General features: G+C 44.4%; 1 protein-coding gene across 2 annotated transcripts in view; it reads left to right on the top strand.

The window, feature by feature from the left end:
• The window catches only part of DOT1L (DOT1 like histone lysine methyltransferase), a 255,913-nt gene that overhangs the window by 227,648 nt on the left and 6,229 nt on the right, over positions 1-22,036 (top strand). Inside the window, exon 28 of one of the 2 annotated variants that reach the window (XM_069216575.1) lies at positions 21,186-21,793. The exons of the other annotated variant lie outside the window; for it this stretch is intronic. Within the exon in view, the coding sequence (XP_069072676.1) occupies positions 21,186-21,754 (569 nt within the window). The 3' untranslated portion in view covers positions 21,755-21,793. The remainder of the gene's footprint in view (positions 1-21,185; positions 21,794-22,036) is intronic. 2 annotated transcript variants of the gene reach the window in all.

Below are 22,036 nucleotides of genomic sequence, written 5' to 3' on the forward strand. Positions count from 1 at the left end.
GGAGCCATGCGCCACATCTACGTGGGCATTGTCACACACCTTCTCAAAACACTACTGTGTGGACATTCAAATGAACAAGGAAGCACAAGTAGGACAGAAGGTACTATGACACCTACTGGCCAACTCGTCCACATTTCACCACAGCCAGCCCAGTGGAAGTGGATACTACTGTATAATCTAATGCACAGCATGTGGATCCCGAAAAGGATTCATGCTGCAGAATAAAATGGTTTCTTACCGGTAGAAGTAGTTTTGTAGCTTGACGAGCTTTCTGGATTCATACGCGACCCACCACTGCCCTGGAAATGGGATAAGAAACAAACAGGTGGGAAAGTAAAAAGAAAAGAAAAAAAGGAAGAAGAAAGAAGGAAAAAGAAAAAAAGAATCTGAAAATGGAGACCATGCACAGGAACTTCCGGGGCGCTGTCCAGAGTCACACAGAGGACGCACTAAGAACTAAATGGTGGTCGATGATGCCCCAAAAGAGGGGGGAGGTGGCGAGGGGTAGCGGTTTCGTGCTAGAACACAACTTTCCGGACCCAACCATTAGATGGCAGAATAATGCACAGCATGTGAATCCAGAAAACTCGTCCAGCTTGCAAAACTACTTCTACAGGTGAGAAACAATTTTTTTGTATAATATGCAAGGAAGGCAACATTTGTCATTTATGTTCCTGGGTTATGTATAAGCCACCAGAAAGTACTTGTTGGTATTTAGTGCTGACAACAGTCAATGGTATTTGCTCTTCCCTATGGAGTTTTCTGAACCATGTTTGGTATGGGTGACTGGTTCGGAGAGTGAGTTCTGCGTGGGAGGTCTGTCTGAGATGGAGGCCTTCTGATCACCCAGCGTGACCTATGATGATGATAGGTTTGTAGTGTGGTTTTATTTGTGGTGGCATGCAATGGTGATGCCGGTCTTGCTGCTCTCCACCTAACATTAGTGAACTGTTCTTTGATTAACTCTTGATGAATTTCAGTTGGCCTCTTGTGGGGAGCATGAGAGTTTTTCTCCCTTGACTTTCTCAAGTGAGAGTTCATAATGTTTCATGTTAGTTCGTCTAACAGTGGTCTAGTCTGGCATACTCAGGCCTGGACTGCCAGTGTTTTCCCCTGGGCATTCTTCCGTGGGCTGGAGCCTTTGGAGGCTGTTTTTTAGGCCTGTGAGGTCACTGCCGCACATGCAAGTTTGCCCAGCTTCCCCAAGGGCTTCTAGAGAGCTGTAGCAGAATAAGAGATGAGTGGACAAAGGGGGAAGAGTTGGTTTGAACACTTTTTCCCGGTCTGTTTTTGGTTCCCAGTTAAGCTCTGGGATATTCAGTGCCTGAGGCTTGGATTAGGCTCTATGCATGCCACTTGTTTAGCTGTCCTAATTCCTACATGTAAGTGGTTTACAAAGCTTTGCACCTAGATCTTTGTTTGGACTATCCCTCATTTTCCAAGGTCCCCCTATGTTTCCTTGTGCATGTAGCATTTCATGGAATCTGTGAAGTAAGGTCATAAATTGTGGTCTCTTTCTGCTTGCACGCTTTGGTAGTCCTGTACTGGAAGTATCAGGAGGGTCATCGGAGTATCGGAGGGCTCCATTGTTGTGATGTTGAGACTGATTGTTACTTCATCCCTATGATAAAATAAAAAGTGTATAAACAGTGGAAGATTCTGGGTGACAGTCCACTATTCATTATTACAGGTGCACGAGTAGGGGGACTCAGTGTGACCTTATGAGATATAATCTCTTGTGAGAAATGTTATTTTAGTGTCAATGATTAACCTTCAGTGTTCCTCACCTGCATCAGAACTAAATAACTTAGTGATTGTTACTGTTGTCAGTAATATGAATCCTGGAGAAAAGGGAGGGGCATATCTCTGGAGGCATTATTAGATGAAGAGAAAGGTCCTCCACTTTGAGAAAATCCTGCTTTCTAATGGGTACTTCTACCTGCAGATTTCTCACCTCTTGAATACTCCCCTAGCCACCATACGGGTTTGAAAAACCTAGCTGGTACGGTAAAGGGCACTGACTCCGTTCACCACTGGAAGTGACATCCCTGTAACGTTGCAAACCCCAGAAAGCCACCATCATGTCCCTTTCAGATCCCATTTTTCTGTGCCTTCGGCACAATTCTGGAACACAATTTTCTACAATCTCAAACAAATGCAACAACCATATCCCCTCCCTAGAGTTTAGGGTTTTAAACCTTGTGGCGAATGTGAGGGGCAGGTGTCAATTGCTGACCCCATGACATCCGTCTGTGTCTTGCTTAGCCTCTGACCAAAACTCCAGTTCTTACCAGTCGTGCCAGAGTATTAATCAAAGACTGTTAAAGAGAGGGAGGCTAAGCTCTTTATGGCCAAGGCCAAAGAAAGTAAAGGCAAATACGGGTCCATGCTGGACTTGGTCGAAGCTTGGGTGAAGCTCCCGTGCCGTAGGGGCTTCAAAAGCAGGAGATGGAGATCAGAGGACTGTGGTCTCCAGAAATCAATGTTTTTACTTCTGTCTGCTCAAACTGAGGGCAGTTCGCCTGTCACTCAAGGCATTCTTCCCTTCTCTTTGCAGTAAAGTCAGTCCATATCTTGACAGATAGTATAACTGCAATGTGGTCTGTCAACAAGCAGTGAGGAATAGGGACCTAGTCTCTTTTGAGAGGCTCTGGTTCTGACGTACAAGCTCAGAATGTGGTAGGTGGTGAATCATCTAGCAAGCTCATGGAACACCATACCTGAATACTAAAGTCTGTGTCTTGTAAAGACACCTGGCGGTTGTATAGAGAATCTTCGATCAGTGGGCCATGTACCACATGAATCTTGTTGCCACTTGTTCCATTTCACACTGCTGAACTTTTTGTGCCGTCCAGCATCTGATACAAGGAGCATTGAGGGGACGTGACGTGCTGTGCTGAACTTGAACTTTCTGGCTACACGAGTCCTTGGGTTGTGAGGAAGATCTGCCAAGATTGCACCCATGTGTTCTTAGTAGCCATGAATTGCCCGAGAAGAGTGTGGTACACAAACCTTCTGCACCCCTCTCTCTGGCCCTTGCTCTTCCTCTCTCAGGGTGAATCTTCTCTTGATGTTGTCAGCCTGCATCTCTAGGACCTACGCCATCATGTGTGGAGGCTGAGCAGGGAAAGTTTACTGCTTTCCAGCTGCTTCATGACATGGTGGAACATGATCTTATCTGCCTGTTATTCCTCCACCAAATCTGTTTACACTGGGAGGAGGCATAGGTCAATCAGGATTCCTAAAAAGCAGCTAATCGCCCAGTAGGGCATCCAGGCGCTTGCAGGAGGTCCCAGAGGCTCATTTGAACAGCCAGGTCCTGATGGCCCTTTGGAATTCTGGAAGTGAGGTGATGGTCCTGAGTTGCGTGGGGAGGCTGCACGAATAAAACCGGGGGAAAGCAAGGAGAAAGCAATGAAAGCGATAAAAAAGCAAGGAGAAGGCACACAAAAATGCAGAAAGCAGGGAGAAGGCACTCAAAAAAGGGAGAAAAAGCAAGGAAGACAGGAGCAAGAGCGATGCCTCGAGAGCTGGGCCTGGGACCTGCTCCCAGGTTTGTCACTTGGTGTTGTTACTTTTGATGGGAACTCATTTGAGTCTCTTCATAGTTATTCCTTAAGACTTAACTTCTAAATGGTTTTCCTAGTTGCCCTTACTTTGGCCACAGTTGTTGGTGAGTTACTAGCACTGACCATCCAGCTTCCTTTCACTACTTTTTATCCTGACAAGTTGGTTTTCAGAACTAGAGCTTCTTTCGTCCTGAAAGTATTGATCCTTGTCCATCTGGGCCATTTGAGCACTTTCTGATCCTTCTTTCTCCCACCACAGCCCGCAAAAGGGGTGAAGGATAGGCTATACAGGCTAATTCAAAAAGAGTGGTGACCTTTAACATCAGTCACACAAAAGATTTCCATCAGGTCGACCAGCTCTTCATGGGCCACATAGACAGAAGAAAAGGAAAAGCGGACAAGAAAAGGGCTTTATTTTGGTGGATGGTATTGTCTATTAAAATCTTTTCTTTAATTTCCCAAAAAGAACCACCAAAAGGCATTATAGCACACTCAACGTCCTCTGCCTTGGCTTGGGTCCATCTAGGGCACATCTGCGGAGGGACGAATTAGTCATACCTCCATACCTTCACCAAGCATCATTGTCTGGATGCAGCGGTGAGCAGGGATGGGCATTTTGCCCAGTATGTGCTACAGGACTTTATGGCATAACCATCCTCCAAGGCCCTTCATCCTGTAGATGGGTAGTGCTTGGAAATCTTGGTAGAAGTGTCAGAAGAAAATGTTGCTTACTATAGTAATGATATCTGTGGTGGATACTGTCTGCCTGCAGATTCATCACCAATCCCTCACACCTTTTTGCTTGATGCATAGTTATGGGCCAACATAATAAGATTTCAATTTTCTGTTGTTGTGCTACATATCTTATCTGATGTAATTCTCATCCTACTGCTTCAGCATCATGGTTAAAATGGATATGACTTGACGGTGGGGGCATTTATGGGATTGGCGGCGTCAGTACCAGCATCGAACTGAGTCTGCACCTCCTACCATCGATATAGCACTATGGAGAAAAGATTTCCAGGGCAGTCTGGTGCTGGGAGGTGTGTTCAAGATGTGAGGAATCTTCAAGTAAATAGAGTATCAACCAGAAATATTGTTACCAAAGTAAGTAACTTTTTGTTTGTACTTCACTATTGACACTTGAAAAGTTCAGTGTCATTGCTGCTTCTTCACTGCTGTCTGTAAAGCAAGCTCAGAGGAAGACTTAGTTGAAGCCTAACTTCAACATTTAGCATATTGTTTTTCAGGGGGTTGCATGCTAAGACCTTACTGTCAATAGAGACCACTAAGAATCAGAGTCCCAGGTGTGCCACGATTAATATTATAATGCGCAAAGCTCTTTTCAGATTGGCATGCTCTAAAAGTAGAGATGGGCTTTCCCAGAAAGTGCCTTACTGTCAGCCTTACTAATAGATTGTTTTCCTTCGCTTGTACAAGATTTCTGACCTAGGCAACTATGCACCACTGTAATTGGAAGGACACAGTTTAGCTGTTGTCACTGGCCTGATTTGAAAAATAATAAATCTGAAGCATGTTGGAACCCCTAGTTGACTTGCCAAAAGATGGTGTACAGAAGGACTGCTGCACCAAGATCTATGAACCACGATCTGGCTGCAGTGCCTGTTTTTTAACTATATTTTAGTTTGTCATACCAAGCTTTTTGTCTAAACACCCTGATTATGGAATGGTGCCCTGTTTACTCTCAACTGGAAGAATATCATCCTACAATTGCCAGCTTTTCAAGAAGCACCTGTTTGAGTAGTCACTAGTTTATCTTGTTCACTTCCAGGGGATCCTCATCAACAGTCATAACCACTGAATATTCCCACTCGTGCATGGGGTCCCCAGAGCTTATGAGCATATATCAAATAAATATTTTTAAAACATATATTTTTTTATATATATGTGTGTGTGTGTATGTGTATATATATATATGTTCGATGGCATGTGTAGCTGCAGATACACATGCTGTGCACATCCCGCCATCTGGTGTTGGGCTCGGAGTGTTACAAGTTGTTTTTCTTCGAAGAAGTCTTTTTTCGAGTCACGAGACCGAGGGACTCCTCCCATTTCGACTCCATTGCGCATGGGCGTCGACTCAATCTTAGATTGTTTTTTTTTCCGCCATCGGGTTCGGACGTGTTCCTTTTCGCTCCGTGTTTCGGGTCGGAAAGTTAGTTAGAATCTCGGAAAAATCGTCGGTATTGTTTGCGTTCGGTATCGGGTTAGTTACAACAGATCGACACCGAATTAAGAAGAGCTCCGGTGGCCCTTCGGGGTTTTCTTCCATCCCCGTCGGGGCCTGGTCGGCCCGGCCACGTGTCTCTTCAAGGCTGATGGAACGGACCCCATTCCGCTTCTGTCCAAAATGCCATAACAAGTATCCATATACAGATCAACATCTGGTCTGTAACTTGTGTTTGTCACCAGAACACAAGGAGGATACTTGTGAGGTCTGTCGAGCGTTTCGGTCCAGGAAGGCACTCAGGGACCGAAGAGCAAGAAGACTGCAAATGGCGTCGGCGCCGACAGGACAAGAGCGTTTCGAGGAGGAGGAAGAAACATTCTCCACCCAGGAGTCGGACTCTGAGGAGATCGATCCCGAGGAAACGCCGAAAACCGTGAGTAAGACGTTGAAACTAGGAACTCACGAGAAAAGCGCTAAAGCCCAGGGGACGCCACCGCCAACAGGCCATGGCTTAACCCGAAAAGTAGGTGTCAGTTCATCGGCACCGAAAAAGGGCGAGCTGGTGTCGAAGTCATCCGACTCCGGTCGAGATACCGGCACACAGCAATCTCGGGCCCGAGATAGTGGCTCACAGAAGATTCGGCACCGAAACAGCGGCACCGAAACGGGTCGGCACCGAGAGAGCACGATGCCGAAAGTAAAAAAGGTTTCATCGGAGCCGAAAAAAGCAGCCGAAAAGGTTTTGGTACCGAAATATCCGGCCTCGGAACCGAAAACAAGTTCCTACACTGAGGAACAAGGACTGTCCACACAAATGAAGACACATAGATTTGGACAGGAATTACAGGCAATAGAGCCAGATCACACACAAAGACAGCTCTTTATTCAAAAAGATACAGGGAAGATCAGCACTCTTCCTCCAGTCAAAATGAAACGCAAGCTTGCCTTCCAAGACAAAGACAAACAGCCACACGCAAAGGTGGCTAAACAAGTAACACCGCCACCATCCCCACATCACTCTCCGCAACCATCACCGGTAGCCACTCCACCAATGATGCAATCCCCAACTCATACAGGAATGAGTCAAGATGACCCTGACGCATGGGACCTTTATGATGCACCAGTGTCAGATAATAGTCCAGAATGCTATCCAACTAAACCATCGCCACCAGAGGATAGTACAGGCTACGCACAGGTGGTGTCAAGAGCAGCTGCATTTCATAATGTCAGCCTTCATTCAGAGCCCATTGAAGACGACTTTCTTTTTAATACACTGTCGTCCACACACAGCCAATATCAGAGTCTTCCTATGCTACCCGGAATGCTAAAACACTCCAAACAAGTGTTTGAGGAGCCTGTTAAAGGGAGAGCCATTACTCCAAGAGTAGATAAAAAATATAAACCGCCACCAACAGACCCAGTGTACATTACACAACAGCTAACACCAGACTCTGTTGTAGTGGGAGCAGCGCGCAAAAGAGCCAACTCTCATACTTCAGGAGATGCACCACCTCCAGATAAAGAAAGTCGAAAATTCGATGCTGCAGGCAAAAGGGTGGCGGCACAGGCAGCAAACCAGTGGCGTATTGCAAATTCGCAAGCTTTGCTAGCCAGATATGATAGGGCCCATTGGGATGAGATGCAACACCTTATTGAACATTTACCCAAGGAGTTCCAAAAAAGAGCGCAGCAAGTAGTAGAAGAAGGACAGGGTATCTCCAATAATCAGATACGGTCAGCAATGGATGCTGCAGACACAGCTGCTAGAACTGTCAACACAGCAGTAACAATAAGGAGACATGCATGGCTGCGTACATCAGGATTTAAACCAGAGATACAGCAAGCTGTGCTGAATATGCCATTCAACGGACAGCAGTTGTTTGGGCCGGAGGTGGACACTGCGATCGAAAAACTTAAGAAAGACACTGACACGGCCAAAGCCATGGGCGCACTCTACTCCCCACAGAGCAGAGGCACATTTCGAAAGACGCAATTTCGAGGGGGGTTTCGAGGGCAAACCACAGAAGCCACAACCTCACAAACAAAGCCCACTTACCAGAGCCAGTATCAGCGGGGAGGTTTTCGGGGACAATATAGAGGGGGACAATTTCAAAGGAATAGAGGAAAGTTCCAAAGTCCCAAAACTCCTCCAAACAAGCAGTGACTTCAAGGTCACAAATCCCCAACACATAACACCTGTGGGGGGGAGACTAACCAAGTTTTACAAACATTGGGAGGAAATAACAACAGACACTTGGGTCTTAGCAATTATCTAGCATGGTTATTGCATAGAATTTCTCAAATTCCCTCCAAACATCCCACCGAAAACACACAATATGTCAAAACAACATATAGATCTTCTAGGACTAGAAGTTCAGGCATTGCTACAAAAAGAAGCAATAGAGTTAGTACCAAAACAACAAATAAACACAGGAGTTTACTCCCTGTACTTTCTAATACCCAAAAAAGACAAGAGTCTGAGACCTATACTAGATCTCAGAACATTAAATACCTACATCAAATCAGATCACTTTCACATGGTTACATTACAAGACGTAATCCCACTGCTCAAACAACAAGACTACATGACAACACTAGACCTAAAGGATGCATATTTCCATATACCAATACATCCTTCACACAGAAAGTACCTAAGGTTTGTATTCCAAGGGATACATTACCAATTCAAAGTGTTGCCATTCGGAATAACAACTGCACCAAGAGTTTTTACAAAATGCCTAGCAGTAGTAGCTGCACATATCAGAAGGCAGCAAATACATGTGTTCCCGTACCTAGACGATTGGTTAATCAAAACCAACACGCTAAGACGGTGTTCACAACACACAAAATATGTCATAGAAATCCTCCACAAACTAGGTTTCTCAATCAACTACACAAAGTCACACCTTCTGCTGTGTCAAACACAGCAATACTTAGGAGCAACAATCAACACAGCAAAAGGGATTGCCACTCCAAGTCCACAAAGAGTTCACACATTTCACAATGTGATACAGACCATGTATCCAAATCAAAAGATACAAGTCAAACTGGTGATGAAACTACTAGGCATGATGTCTTCATGCATAGCCATTGTCCCAAACGCAAGGTTGCACATGCGGCCCTTACAACAGTGCCTAGCATCACAATGGTCACAAGCACAGGGTCAGCTTCTAGATCTGGTGTTGATAGACCGCCAAACATACATCTCGCTTCAATGGTGGAACAGTATAAATTTAAACCAAGGGCGGCCTTTCCAAGACCCAGTGCCACAATACGTAATAACAACAGATGCTTCCATGATAGGGTGGGGAGCACACCTCAATCAACACAGCATCCAAGGACAATGGGACATACAGCAAAAACAGTTTCACATAAATCACTTAGAACTGTTAGCGGTATTTCTAGCGCTCAAAGCATTTCAACCCATAATAAGACACAAACACATTCTTGTCAAAAGAGACAACATGACAACAATGTATTACCTAAACAAACAGGGAGGCACACACTCGACACAGTTGTGTCTCCTAACACAGAAAATATGGCATTGGGCGATTCACAACCACATTCGCCTAATAGCACAATTTATTCCAGGAATTCAGAACCAGTTAGCAGACAATCTCTCTCGGGATCACCAACAGATCCACGAATGGGAGATTCACCCCCAAATACTAAACACTTACTTCCAAATGTGGGGAACACCACAAATAGATCTATTTGCAACAAAAGAAAACTCAAAATGCCAAAACTTCGCATCCAGGTACCCACAAGATCAGTCTCAGGGCAATGCGTTATGGATGAGCTGGTCAGGGATATTTGCTTACACTTTTCCCCCTCTCCCACTCCTTCCATATCTAGTAAACAAATTGAGTCAAAACAAACTCAAACTCATACTAATAGCACCGACATGGGCAAGACAACCTTGGTACACAACACTACTAGACCTCTCAGTAGTACCTCATGTCAAACTACCAAACAGACCAGATCTGTTAACACAACACAAACAACAGATCAGACATCCAAATCCAGCATCGCTGAATCTAGCAATTTGGCTCCTGAAATCCTAGAATTCGGACACTTAGACCTCACACAAGAATGTATGGAGGTCATAAGACAAGCTAGGAAACCTACCACTAGACACTGCTATGCAAATAAGTGGAAAAGATTTGTTTATTACTGCCATAATAATCAAATTCAACCCTTGCACGCATCTGCCAAAGATATAGTAGGATACTTACTACAATTGCAAAAGTCAAAGCTAGCTTTCTCTTCAATAAAAATACATCTGACCGCAATTTCAGCCTACCTGCAAATTACGCACTGAACTTCATTATTTAGGATACCAGTCATAAAAGCATTTATGGAAGGCCTAAAGAGAATTATACCACCACGAACACCACCAATTCCTTCATGGAACCTCAACATTGTCTTAACACGACTCATGGGTCCACCTTTTGAGCCCATGCACTCTTGTGAAATACAATATTTAACATGGAAAGTTGCATTTCTGATTGCCATCACATCTCTAAGAAGAGTGAGTGAAATTCAAGCATTTACCATACAAGAACCATTTATTCAAATACACAAGCATAAAGTAGTTCTACGGACAAATCCAAAATTTTTACCAAAAGTGATCTCACCGTTCCACTTGAATCAAACGGTAGAATTACCAGTGTTCTTCCCACAGCCAGATTCTGTAGCTGAAAGAGCACTGCATACATTAGACTTCAAAAGAGCACTAATGTACTACATTGACAGAACAAAACTAATTCGAAAAACAAAACAACTATTTATTGCTTTCCAAAAACCTCATACAGGGAATCCAATTTCTAAACAAGGCATTGCTAGATGGATAGTTAAGTGTATTCAAACCTGCTATCTTAAAGCAAAGAGAGAGCTGCCTATTACACCAAAGGCACACTCAACCAGAAAAAAAGGTGCTACCATGGCCTTTCTAGGAAATATTCCAATGAACGAAATATGTAAGGCAGCAACATGGTCTACGCCTCATACATTTACCAAACACTACTGTGTAGATGTGTTAACGGCACAACAAGCCACAGTAGGTCAAGCTGTACTACGAACATTATTTCAAACAACTTCAACTCCTACAGGCTGAACCACCGCTTTTGGGGAGATAACTGCTTACTAGTCTATGCACAGCATGTGTATCTGCAGCTACACATGCCATCCAACAAAAAATTTCACTTACCCAGTGTACATCTGTTCGTGGCATTAGTCGCTGCAGATTCACATGCGCCCACCCGCCTCCCCGGGAGCCTGTAGCCGTTTAGAAGTTGATCTTGAACATTTGTAAATTTTTAAATATTTTACTTTAAACTTCATTATGTACATACGTATTCACTCCATTGCATGGGCACTATTACTAGCATACACAACTCCTACCTCACCCTCTGCGGGGAAAACAATCTAAGATGGAGTCGACGCCCATGCGCAATGGAGTCGAAATGGGAGGAGTCACTCGGTCTCGTGACTCGAAAAAAGACTTCTTCGAAGAAAAACAACTTGTAACACTCCGAGCCCAACACCAGATGGCGGGATGTGCACAGCATGTGAATCTGCAGCGACTAATGCCACGAACAGATGTACACTGGGTAAGTGACATTTTCCATATATATATATATATGTATATGTTCGATGGCATGTGTAGCTGCAGATACACATGCTATACATATCGATTCCGACATCTAGTGTTGGGCTCGGAGTGTTACAAGTTGTTTTTCTTCGAAGAAGTCTTTTAGAGTCACGGGATCGAGTGACTCCTCTTCGGTTCTGTTGCGCATGAGCATAGACTCCATTGTTAGATTTTTTTCTTTCCGCTGTGATTTCGATTCGGAAAACTTTTCATTTTCGTCGGTATTGTATCGATCGCATTATTCATCTTCCATCAAAACAGCAGTACCGTTGGAAAACAACTTTGTTCGCCCTTCGGGGCGCGCGCCCCCAACTCTGGCCTATTCGGGCCGACCACGTGGAGAGCCTCATGGATCGGGCTCCATTCCGATTCTGCCCTCGGTGCCACGCTAAGTACCCATACAAAGACCAACATCTGGTTTGCAACCTCTACTTTTTTTCCAGACCATCGGGAGGAAAACTGTGAAGCCTGTTGATCATTCTGATCGAAAAAGACTCTGAGGGACCGAAGAGCAAGAAGGCTGGAAATGGCGTTGAAGAGTGCAGAACATTTCGACGTTACAGAAGAAGAACAAATGCAGACAGCAGTCTCGAACCAAGACTGTCGGAGCAGGAATCCGGGGAAGACAGACCCGTCACAGCCGACCAATATGTGAATACGTCTGCCCCTGCATCCCCACATAAACAACAGAAGGCCTTGGGTACACCTCTGCCGGAAGGCCATGGCTCAGCCCGAAAAAAGACATGTCTGTGACCGGCCCTCTGGTTCGGCACCGAAAAAGGCCACGCCTCCGACAACTTCGGAGTCGACAAAAAAACATTAAAAGCTCCATTTCAGACTCTAGTAAGCAACAACAATTTACGGAGTCGAAAATAAGAAAAACTGTTTCGTAGCAGAGACCTTCCTCATCATTTTCGATACGGAAAAAACATCACACTTCGGAACCAAAAAAGGCAGGCTATACAAGGGAACAAGGACTTTCCAAAAGACTGCGAGAAAGCCATAAAACCTCTGAGGAAGAGACAGAGATTGAACCAATCCTTCAAATTATGGATGAGGGACAGTGTAGGATACACATCCAAAAAGAAACAGGCAGAATCATCACAGCACCTCCTTTAAAAACAAAGAGAACGCTGGCATTTCAGGAGGAATTGAACACTGCGCAGCCCCCAGCTAAAGTGCCAAAACAAAAAGAGAAGCCAGCACCTCCTCAGTCTTCTCCTCATTCTCCACACCTAACTACCTCTCCTAAAATAAGTCCCACACCAGTGCATTCTCCAACGCATTCTTTTGACTCAAAACAAGACACTGTTGATCTATGGGACCTTTAGGACCCTGATCCCATCCCAAGCAACGACCCAGATACTTACCCCTCTAAACCATCTGTACCTGAAGATACTACAGTATATAATCACGTGATAGCCAGGGCTGCAGCCTATCATGGGGTTACAATGCACACAGAACCACTAGAGGAAGATTTTTTGTTCAATACATGATCCTCAACTCATTGTAGGTACCAATGCCTCCCAATGCTACCAGGCATGGTAAAGCATGCAGACCAAATTTTTAATGAGCCTGTGAAAGCAGGAATAATAACACCTAGAATAGAGAAAAAGTATAAACCCGCACCTTCTGACCCTGATTACATCACCCATCAGGTGCCACCTGATTCAGTAGTGGTTAGTGCTGCAAGAAAAAGAGTGAATAGTGAGTCCTCAGGAGATGCACCCCCTCCTGATCAGGAATTCCTTCAAATATTCCACCAAGGTATCACAAGTTAACCCCAGAACATACAATTCTGTTACAAAAAGATGTTCAATCTCTACTACTCAAACAAGCAATAGTTAGTTCCACAGTCTCAACTAGGAACAGGAGTTTATTTACTATACTTTCTAATTCCCCAAAAAGATGGCACCCTCAGGCCAATATTAGACCTGAGGCCCCTCAATTTTTACATCCTATCAGAACGTTTTCACGTGGTAACTCTGCAAGATGTTATCCCACTGCTACAAAAACAAGATTTTATGACAGCCTTAGACATCAAGGATACATATTTCCACATCCCCATCCATCCAGCTCACAGAAAATACCTCAGGTTTGTGATTCAAGGAAAGCACTACCAGTTCAGAGTGTTACCTTTCGGCATAACAACAGCTCCAAGGGTATTCACAAAGTGCTTAGCAGTAATAGCAGCCTACCTAAGAAGACAACGTATCCATGTCTTTCCATATCTAGACGATTGGCTAATAAAATCAAGCAGCCGTACACAATGCCAAAATCATACACGTTATGTAATAGAAACCCTGCACACCCTAGTTTTTCTATAAACTACCAAAAGTCACACCTTCAACCAGCCCAAGTACAACCGTATTTAGGTGCTATCTTAAATACTCAACTAGCTCTAGAGTATCCAAATACACAAAGGATACAAGCTTTCCAAAATCTAATTCCACTTATACACCCAAATCAACAATACGCTGTAAGATTTGTCATGAAAATCCTAGGAATTATGGCATCTTTCATTGCAATAGTTCCACACGCAAGATTAAACATGAGGCCCTTACAACAGTGCCTTGCACAACAATGGCCACAGGTACACGGTCAACTCCAAGATCTAGTGTTGATAGACCGCCAAACACATATGTCCCTTCATTGGTGGAATTGCAGCAATTTAATTAAAGGGTGGTCATTCCAAGACCCTGTGCCTCAAACCATAATTACAACAAATGAATCAATGATTGGTTGGGGAGCTCACCTAAACAACCACAATATTCAAAGACAATGGAATGTCAAACAGAAACAGCTACACATAAACCACTTCGAGTTATTAGCTGTGTTTCTGGCCCTCAAAGCCTTTCAACCTCTTCTCACACAGAAGAGTGTTCTTATGAAAAATAGACAACATGACAACCATGTATTATCTCAACAAACAGGGAGGGACACATTCTACCCAACTGTCCCTTTTAGCCCAAAAAATGTGGAAATGGGCAATTCACAATCAAATTCATCAATTAGCGCAGTACATTCCAGGAATAGACAATCAGTTGGCAGATATCCTCAGCAGAAATCACCAACAAACACACAAATGGGAGATTCATTATCAAGTACTTCAAAAGTACTTTCAAAAGTGGGGAACACCAAACATAGATCTATTCGCAACAAGCGAAAACACAAAATGCCAAAACTTTGCATCCAGACACCCACATCCCCTATCCAAGGGCAATGCTCTATGGATCAATTGGTCAGGGATATCTGCTTATGCTTTTCCCCCTCCTTCCATTTCTGGTCAACAAGTTGCGTCAAACTTCACTCAACATGATACTCATAGCACCAACATGAGCACGACAGCCATGGTACACAACACTACTAGCTCTGTCTGTAGACCCCCGCACTCCAAACTCCCATGTAGACCGGATCTGTTAACCCAAAACAAAGGTCAAATCAGACATCCAAGCCCAAGTGCTCTTAATCTAGTAATTTGGCTCCTGAAGTCATAGAATTTGTATATTTACAACTCCCATCAGAATGTATAGAAGTTATTAAACAAGCAAGAAAACCCACTTCTAGACAGTGCTATGCAAACAAATGGAAAAAATGTGTCTATTACTGTCAATCTAAAAATATAGATCCTCTTACAGCATCAGTACAAGATATTGTATGCTATTTACTTCATTTACAAAAATCTAATTTCGCATTTTCCTCAATAAAAATACACCTTACTGCATGTAAAGAAATGGCTCCCTGTTGCAGTTACCCCCCACTTTTTGCCTGATACTGATGCTGACTTGACTGAGAAGTGTGCTGGGACCCTGCTAACCTGGCCCCAGCACCAGTGTTCTTTCACCTAAAATGTACCATTGATTCCACAATTGGCACACCCTGGCATCAAGATAAGTCCCTTGTAACTGGTACCTCTGGTACCAAGGGCCCTGATGCCAGGGAAGGTCTCTAAGGGCTGCAGCATGTGTTATGCCACCCTGGAGACCCCTCACTCAGCACAGACACACTGCTTACCAGCTTGTGTGTGCTAGTGAGAACAAAATGAGTAAGTCGACATGGCACTCCCCTCAGGGTGCCATGCCAGCCTCTCACTGCCTATGCAGTATAGGTAAGACACCCCTCTAGCAGGTCTTACAGCCCTAAGGCAGGGTGCACTATACCATAGGTGAGGGTACCAGTGCATGAGCACTGTACCCCTACAGTGTCTAAGCAAAACCTTAGACATTGTAAGTGCAGGGTAGCCATAAGAGTATATGGTCTGGGAGTCTGTTTTACACGAACTCCACAGCACCATAATGGCTACACTGAAAACTGGGAAGTTTGGTATCAAACTTCTCAGCACAATAAATGCACACTGATGCCAGTGTACATTTTATTGTAAAATACACCACAGAGGGCACCTTAGAGGTGCTCCCTGAAACTTAACCGACTATCTGTGTAGGCTGACTGGTTCCAGCAGCCTGCCACACTAGAGACATGTTGCTGGCCCCATGGGGAGAGTGCCTTTGTCACTCTGAGGCCAGTAACAAAGCCTGCACTGGGTGGAGATGCTAACACCTCCCCCAGGCAGGAGCTGTAACACCTGGCGGTGAGCCTCAAAGGCTCACCCCTTTGTCACAGCACAGCAGGGCACTCCAGCTTAGTGGAGTTGCCCGCCCCCTCCGGCCACGGCCCCCACTTTTGGCGGCAAGGCTGGAGGAAACAAAGAAAGCAACAAGGAGGAGTCACTGACCAGTCAGGACAGCCCCTAAGGTGTCCTGAGCTGAAGTGACTCTAACTTTTAGAAATCCTCCATCTTGCAGATGGAGGATTCCCCCAATAGGATTAGGGATGTGCCCCCCTCCCCTTGGGAGGAGGCACAAAGAGGGTGTACCCACCCTCAGGGCTAGTAGCCATTGGCTACTAACCCCCCAGACCTAAACACGCCCTTAAATTTAGTATTTAAGGGCTCTCCCTGAACCTAGAAACTAGATTCCTGCAACTACAAGAAGAAGGACTGCCGAGCTGACAAACCCCTGCAGAGGAAGACCAGAAGACACCAACTGCCTTGGCCCCAGACTTACCGGCCTGTCTCCTGCCTTCCAAAGAACCTGCTCCAGTGACGCTTTCCAAGGGACCAGCGACCTCTGAATCCTCTGAGGACTGCCCTGCTTCGAAAAAGACAAGAAACTCCCGAGGACAGCGGCACTGCTCCAAAAGAACTGCAACTTTGTTACAAGGAGCAGATTTAAAGACCCCTGCAACTCCCCGCAAGAAGCGTGAGACTTGCAACACTGCACCCGGCGACCCCAACTCGACTGGTGGAGAACAACCAACTCAGGGAGGACCCTCCGGCGACTCTACGACTGTGAGTAACCAAAGTTGTCCCCCCTGAGCCCCCACAGCGACGCCTGCAGAGGGAATCCCCAGGCTCCCCCTGACTGCGACTGTCTGAACTCCATTTCCCGACGGCTGGAAAAGACCCTGCACCCGCAGCCCCCAGCCCCTAAAGAAACGGAACTTCTGTGCAGGAGTGACCCCCAGGAGGCCCTCGCCCTTGCCCAGGTGGTGGCTACCCCGAGGAGCCCCCCCCTTGCCTGCCTGCATCGCTGAAGAGACCCCTAGGTCTCCCATTGAAAACTGAAGGAAACCCGACGCTTGTTTGCACACTGCACCCGGCCGCCCCCGCGCTGCTGAGGGTGTACTTACTGTGCTATCTTGTGTCCCCCCACCGGTGCCCTACAAAACCCCCCTGGTCTGCCCTCCGAAGACGCGGGTACTTACCTGCTGGCAGACTGGAACCGGGGCACCCCCTTTTCTCCATTATAGCCTATGTGTTTTGGGCACCTCTTTGACCTTTGCACCTGACCGGCCCTGAGCTGCTGGTATGATAACTTTGGGGTTGCTCTGAACCCCCAACGGTGGGCTACCTTGGACCAAAAACTGAAACCTGTAAGTGCCTTACTTACCTGTTGAAACTAACAATAACTTACCTCCCCCAGGAACTGTGAAAATTGCACTAAGTGTCCACTTTTAAAACAGCTTATTGTGGTTTATGTAAAAAGTATACATGCTAAAGTAATGATTCAAAGTTCCTAGAGTACTTACCTGCAATACCTTTCAAAAGAGCTATTACATGTAAAATTTGAACCTGTGGTTCTTAAAATAAACTAAGAAAATATATTTTTCTATAACAAAACCTATTGGCTGGATTTGTCTCTGAGTGTGTGTTCCCCATTTATTGCCTGTGTGTATGTACAACAAATGCTTAACACTACTCCTTGGATAAGCCTACTGCTCGACCACACTACCACAAAATAGAGCATTAGTATTATCTATTTTTACCACTATTTTACCTCTAAAGGGAACCCTTGGACTCTGTGCATGCTATTCCTTACTTTGAAATAGCACATACAGAGCCAACTTCCTACACTGCAATATCTGCATATTTACAAAATATTCAACATAGCTGTTTATTTAGAGTTCCTGTCATTAAAGCTTTCATGGAAGGCTTAAAACGCATCATTCTTCCTAGAACACCACCAGTTCCATCTTGGAATTTAAATATAGTGCTTACAAGGCTTATGGGACCACCTTTTGAACCCATGCACTCGTGCCTAATTCAATTTCTAACATGGAAAGTTGCCTTCCTAGTGGCAATTACTTCTTTAAGAAGAGTAAGTGAAATCCAAGCCTTTACTCTTGAGGAACCTTTCTTCCAAGAACACAAACATAAAGTTGTACTAAGAACAAATCCAAAATTTCTACCACAAGTGGTATCACCATTTCATATAAATCAAAAAGTGGAACTGCCAGTCTTCTTTCCACAGCCAAATTCTGTGGCAGAAAGAGCTCTACATACATTGGACATCAAAAGAGCTTTAATGTACTGTGTAGACAGAACTAAGTCTTTAGAAAGACTAAACATCTCTTTGTAGCTTTCCAACAACCACATACAGGCAATCCTATATCAAAACAAGGTTTAGCAAAATGGATTGTAAAGTGCATCCAAACATGCTATATCAAAGCAAAAAGACAGCTTTTAATTACTCCCAAAGCACATTCCACACATAAGAAAGGTGCAACAATGGATTTTTTAGGGAATATACCAATGGCTGAAATATGTAAAGCAGCTACATGGTCAACACCCCATACGTTTGCTAAACACTACTGTGTAGACAACAACAAGCCACAGTAGGTCAAGCTTTTATAAGAACATTTTTTCAAACAACTTCAACTCCTACAGGCTAGCCACCATTATTTTTGGGAGGACAAACTGCTATGTAGTCTATGCATAGCATGTGTATCTGCAGCTACACATGCCCTCGAACATAAAATGTCACCTACCCAGTGTACATCTGTTCGTAGCATGGTCTGCTGCAGATTCACAAGCACCCTCCCTCCTCCCCAGAAGCCTGTAGTTGTTTCAGTTAACACATTTGTACATACATTTACATTTGCATGGACATCTCTTTTTTCACTTATATACTCTATCACTCCTTCCTTTACCCTCTGCGGGAAAACAATCTAACAATGGAGTCGATGCCCATGCGCAGTGGAACCGAAGAGAAGGAGTCACTCGATCCTGTGACTCAAAAAGACTTCTTAGAAGAAAAACAACTTGTAACACTCCGAGCCCAACACTAGATATCGGAATCCTTATGCACTGCATGTGAATCTGCAGCAGAACATGCCACAAACAGATGTACACTGGGTAAGTGACATTTTGTATATGCTCCAGGGTCCCCACACATGAGCGGGGATATTCAGTGCTTATGACTGAGTATTCCCCTGGAAGAGAACTTAGATTGTAGGTAAGTAACTTATCTTTCTTTTGGATGACTCTTGGACGAAATGCACTTTGTGTATATTAAGGAAATGTGATTGCCCATGCACACTTTAATTGGCTCAAGTTTCAAACTGTAGTCTAAAAAAAAAAAAAAAAAGTTGGTATGGGGGCTTATATAAGCATCCTATTGTAAGCATCCTACAGTAGGAAATTCAGAATTATTCCTTTTGGACTCAGTTGAACTTCTGTGGTTGAAAGCTGTAGCTGCCAATTTCTAAACATAGGTATACATAATTTCACCTTCTTGGATTTTTGAACCTTTTGAGTAGTCTCCCCTGGGTTGAGATCCAACGAAACCTTGATTTGACCTTCAGTGGACTTTGTCAACCTGTAACTGTTTTAGCTCACACGGGACAGCTCAAACCAGGGGCTACCAAGAGTATTTACTCCAGAAAAAAAATATGTACATGTTAAATTAGTATGTTTCTGGATGCCCTGTGCTTGCAAGGACCTACTAGGCCCTGTCAGATTGTGATGATGGTTTTCAATGTGCAAAGTGCACCTCAATTTGTCCAGAGCTCTGCCATGCACATATTAGTGTGGTGTGGTTTGGTTCAACCTATTTTCTTGGGGGTGGGGGGGGCACTTTTTTAGCGGCTGCTCTCGCTTGGGATCTGAAACACTATTTTTTTCGTGCTGTGATTATTTAACACATCAGAAGTAGGACATTACGTTTCTGGAGCGAAAACCAAGCTGCTGAAGTGCAGAAATCAGTTCTGGTGTGGTTGACCCATGCCCCAGTTGACACCAATGGCTCCATTTCCAGGCAGACTGTGCACTACACTGTCAGCGTCTGAGACTGGGAAGGAACCAGTGCCTGGAAGCCTCCAGGTGAATCCACTTACTGCTTAACCAGCAAAGTCATAGGTTGGGGATCTCTACAGCCACACACAACATCCTAGCTATAGCTCTGATGTTTAATTCTCTTGGATAGAGTTTTTGTGAGCTCGATTAATGGAGAGGTTTGTTACCTGAGCAGGAAGCAGCCATAGAGTTGAGGCCTGTCCAGCATATACTCATACAGTAACAACTTCTCTCCCTTGGGCATCTTAAGAAGCCAGTAGCACCCTATCTGTCTCTCTGAGCACAAAACAGGGAGAATGTCATTTGGTGAAATTAAATTTTGTGCAAATGATAAGTATAATAATGTGTCTAGCTTTGCTGCACTCCAGTACCTTCCAAGTAATATGTTCTTAAAGTCAGATTTAGTTAGGTTTTTATTTTACCTTCAGATATAAATGTTATTTAACACTGTGTGTTACATTTTGATGGTCTAATTGGAAAGGAAAGTCCACGTTTGCAGTACTTGGGTCTTGGTGTGTGCACCAAAATAAGTCTTCTTCTTGAATAAAACCTCATTTATACATGGGGGAAGTACCTGCTGATAAAACAGCTCCTCCATCTAAAATCTTTCTACGCCATGTTTAAAAAAGACAGGTTGTTTAAAAAAGCCTGTTTACTGCTGCAGTTGTCAAGTATCTACTTTATTCCAAATATTTATTAACAAGAGGCTACATATAGATTTGGTATATTTTGAATCATTGGTAAATAAGGTGCCCTATTTATAGGTGGCATATTGGAACCTCTTTTAAAAAAATAAATAAAAAAAAAGCCCTTGTTGAAAATTTGACCACGTTAGACAAACTTCATTGGGCAAGACGTACATTTATCTGGCCTGTTCTGATATGCTATCAGAGAACAATGTTGTTGTTACATGGGGTTTCATTGTAAACCTATGTCTGGGTCATGGCCAATCTGCCCTTGCTTAAACAGTGGTGAGGTAAGTGACTTTTTATGTTTGCCACTCCTTTCTCCACCCTCATGCTGCATTGTTTGCCTTGGCCTGTTGCAACCATAATCACGCTTTGGATTTTATTTTCTCTTGCTCAGTGTCTGGAAGACTGCTCATCTTTTGAAGCTACATTTTTCTTTTCCCGTTTGCAGGTTCTTTTAACCCTGTGGTGCCTTGTACCTCTTCTCAACATTTCGGAAATGGCAATGGCTCTGTCTCTTTCAGCACCGCTCATAACCCACTCCAGGCTCAGGCTGCTGCTGTTTCTTCACCATCCTCTTTTCAGCCTCCTTCCTCTAGCACTGCAGTATCCAGCGATGCCAGAACCTTCAGTCGAGCATCATCGCATGCTGTGTGCCCCACCACCTCCTCCACTAATGCTTATTCACCACTCCCGCCTCCATTGCTCAACACTGTTGACTGTGTGCTTCTGCAAAGCTTGCTTTCTTCACCCATTAACAATGCTTTTTTGCCTCCTTCCACATCCTCCTCTGCTTCCCTTCAACGTTCTACTTCCTCCTCTTCTGTAAAGTTTACTTCCCTGCAGCAGAAGCCTTCCCACCCTTCGTCCACAGTCCATCACCAGCCAGTGACCCACCTAACACTGGCTCAATCCAGGCCGCCAACCGCGCAGGCCAAATCTGCCGGCACATCCTCTATGTGGGTCACATTAGGAATGCCGGCTCCTTACGCTTCGCACGTTTCCAGGGTGAAGCCGTGACGGAGAACTTTCTTAGCTTACCCTTTGGTATTGTGTAAGGTAAGAATGTCAACAAAAGCATCCTTGTGCCATTGATTTAAAATTGAATCTTTTTTTTATTGCTTGCAGGATTTAAGGTAAATTACCAAAATTTAAATTGAGAAAGTACTAAACAGTACAGCAGGAGTAAGATGGAGCTGGTTCCTGAGGATCAGAAGGATCCTTTATGGCTAATGCAGTGCTTAGGTGTGTTGCAAAACCAGCCACTGAGTGCTGGTTTGCTTTAAGATGTCACTCTTAGTA

The sequence above is a fragment of the Pleurodeles waltl genome, chromosome 12 (assembly GCF_031143425.1).
Source record: "Pleurodeles waltl isolate 20211129_DDA chromosome 12, aPleWal1.hap1.20221129, whole genome shotgun sequence".
Classification (NCBI taxonomy): Eukaryota; Metazoa; Chordata; class Amphibia; order Caudata; family Salamandridae; genus Pleurodeles; species Pleurodeles waltl.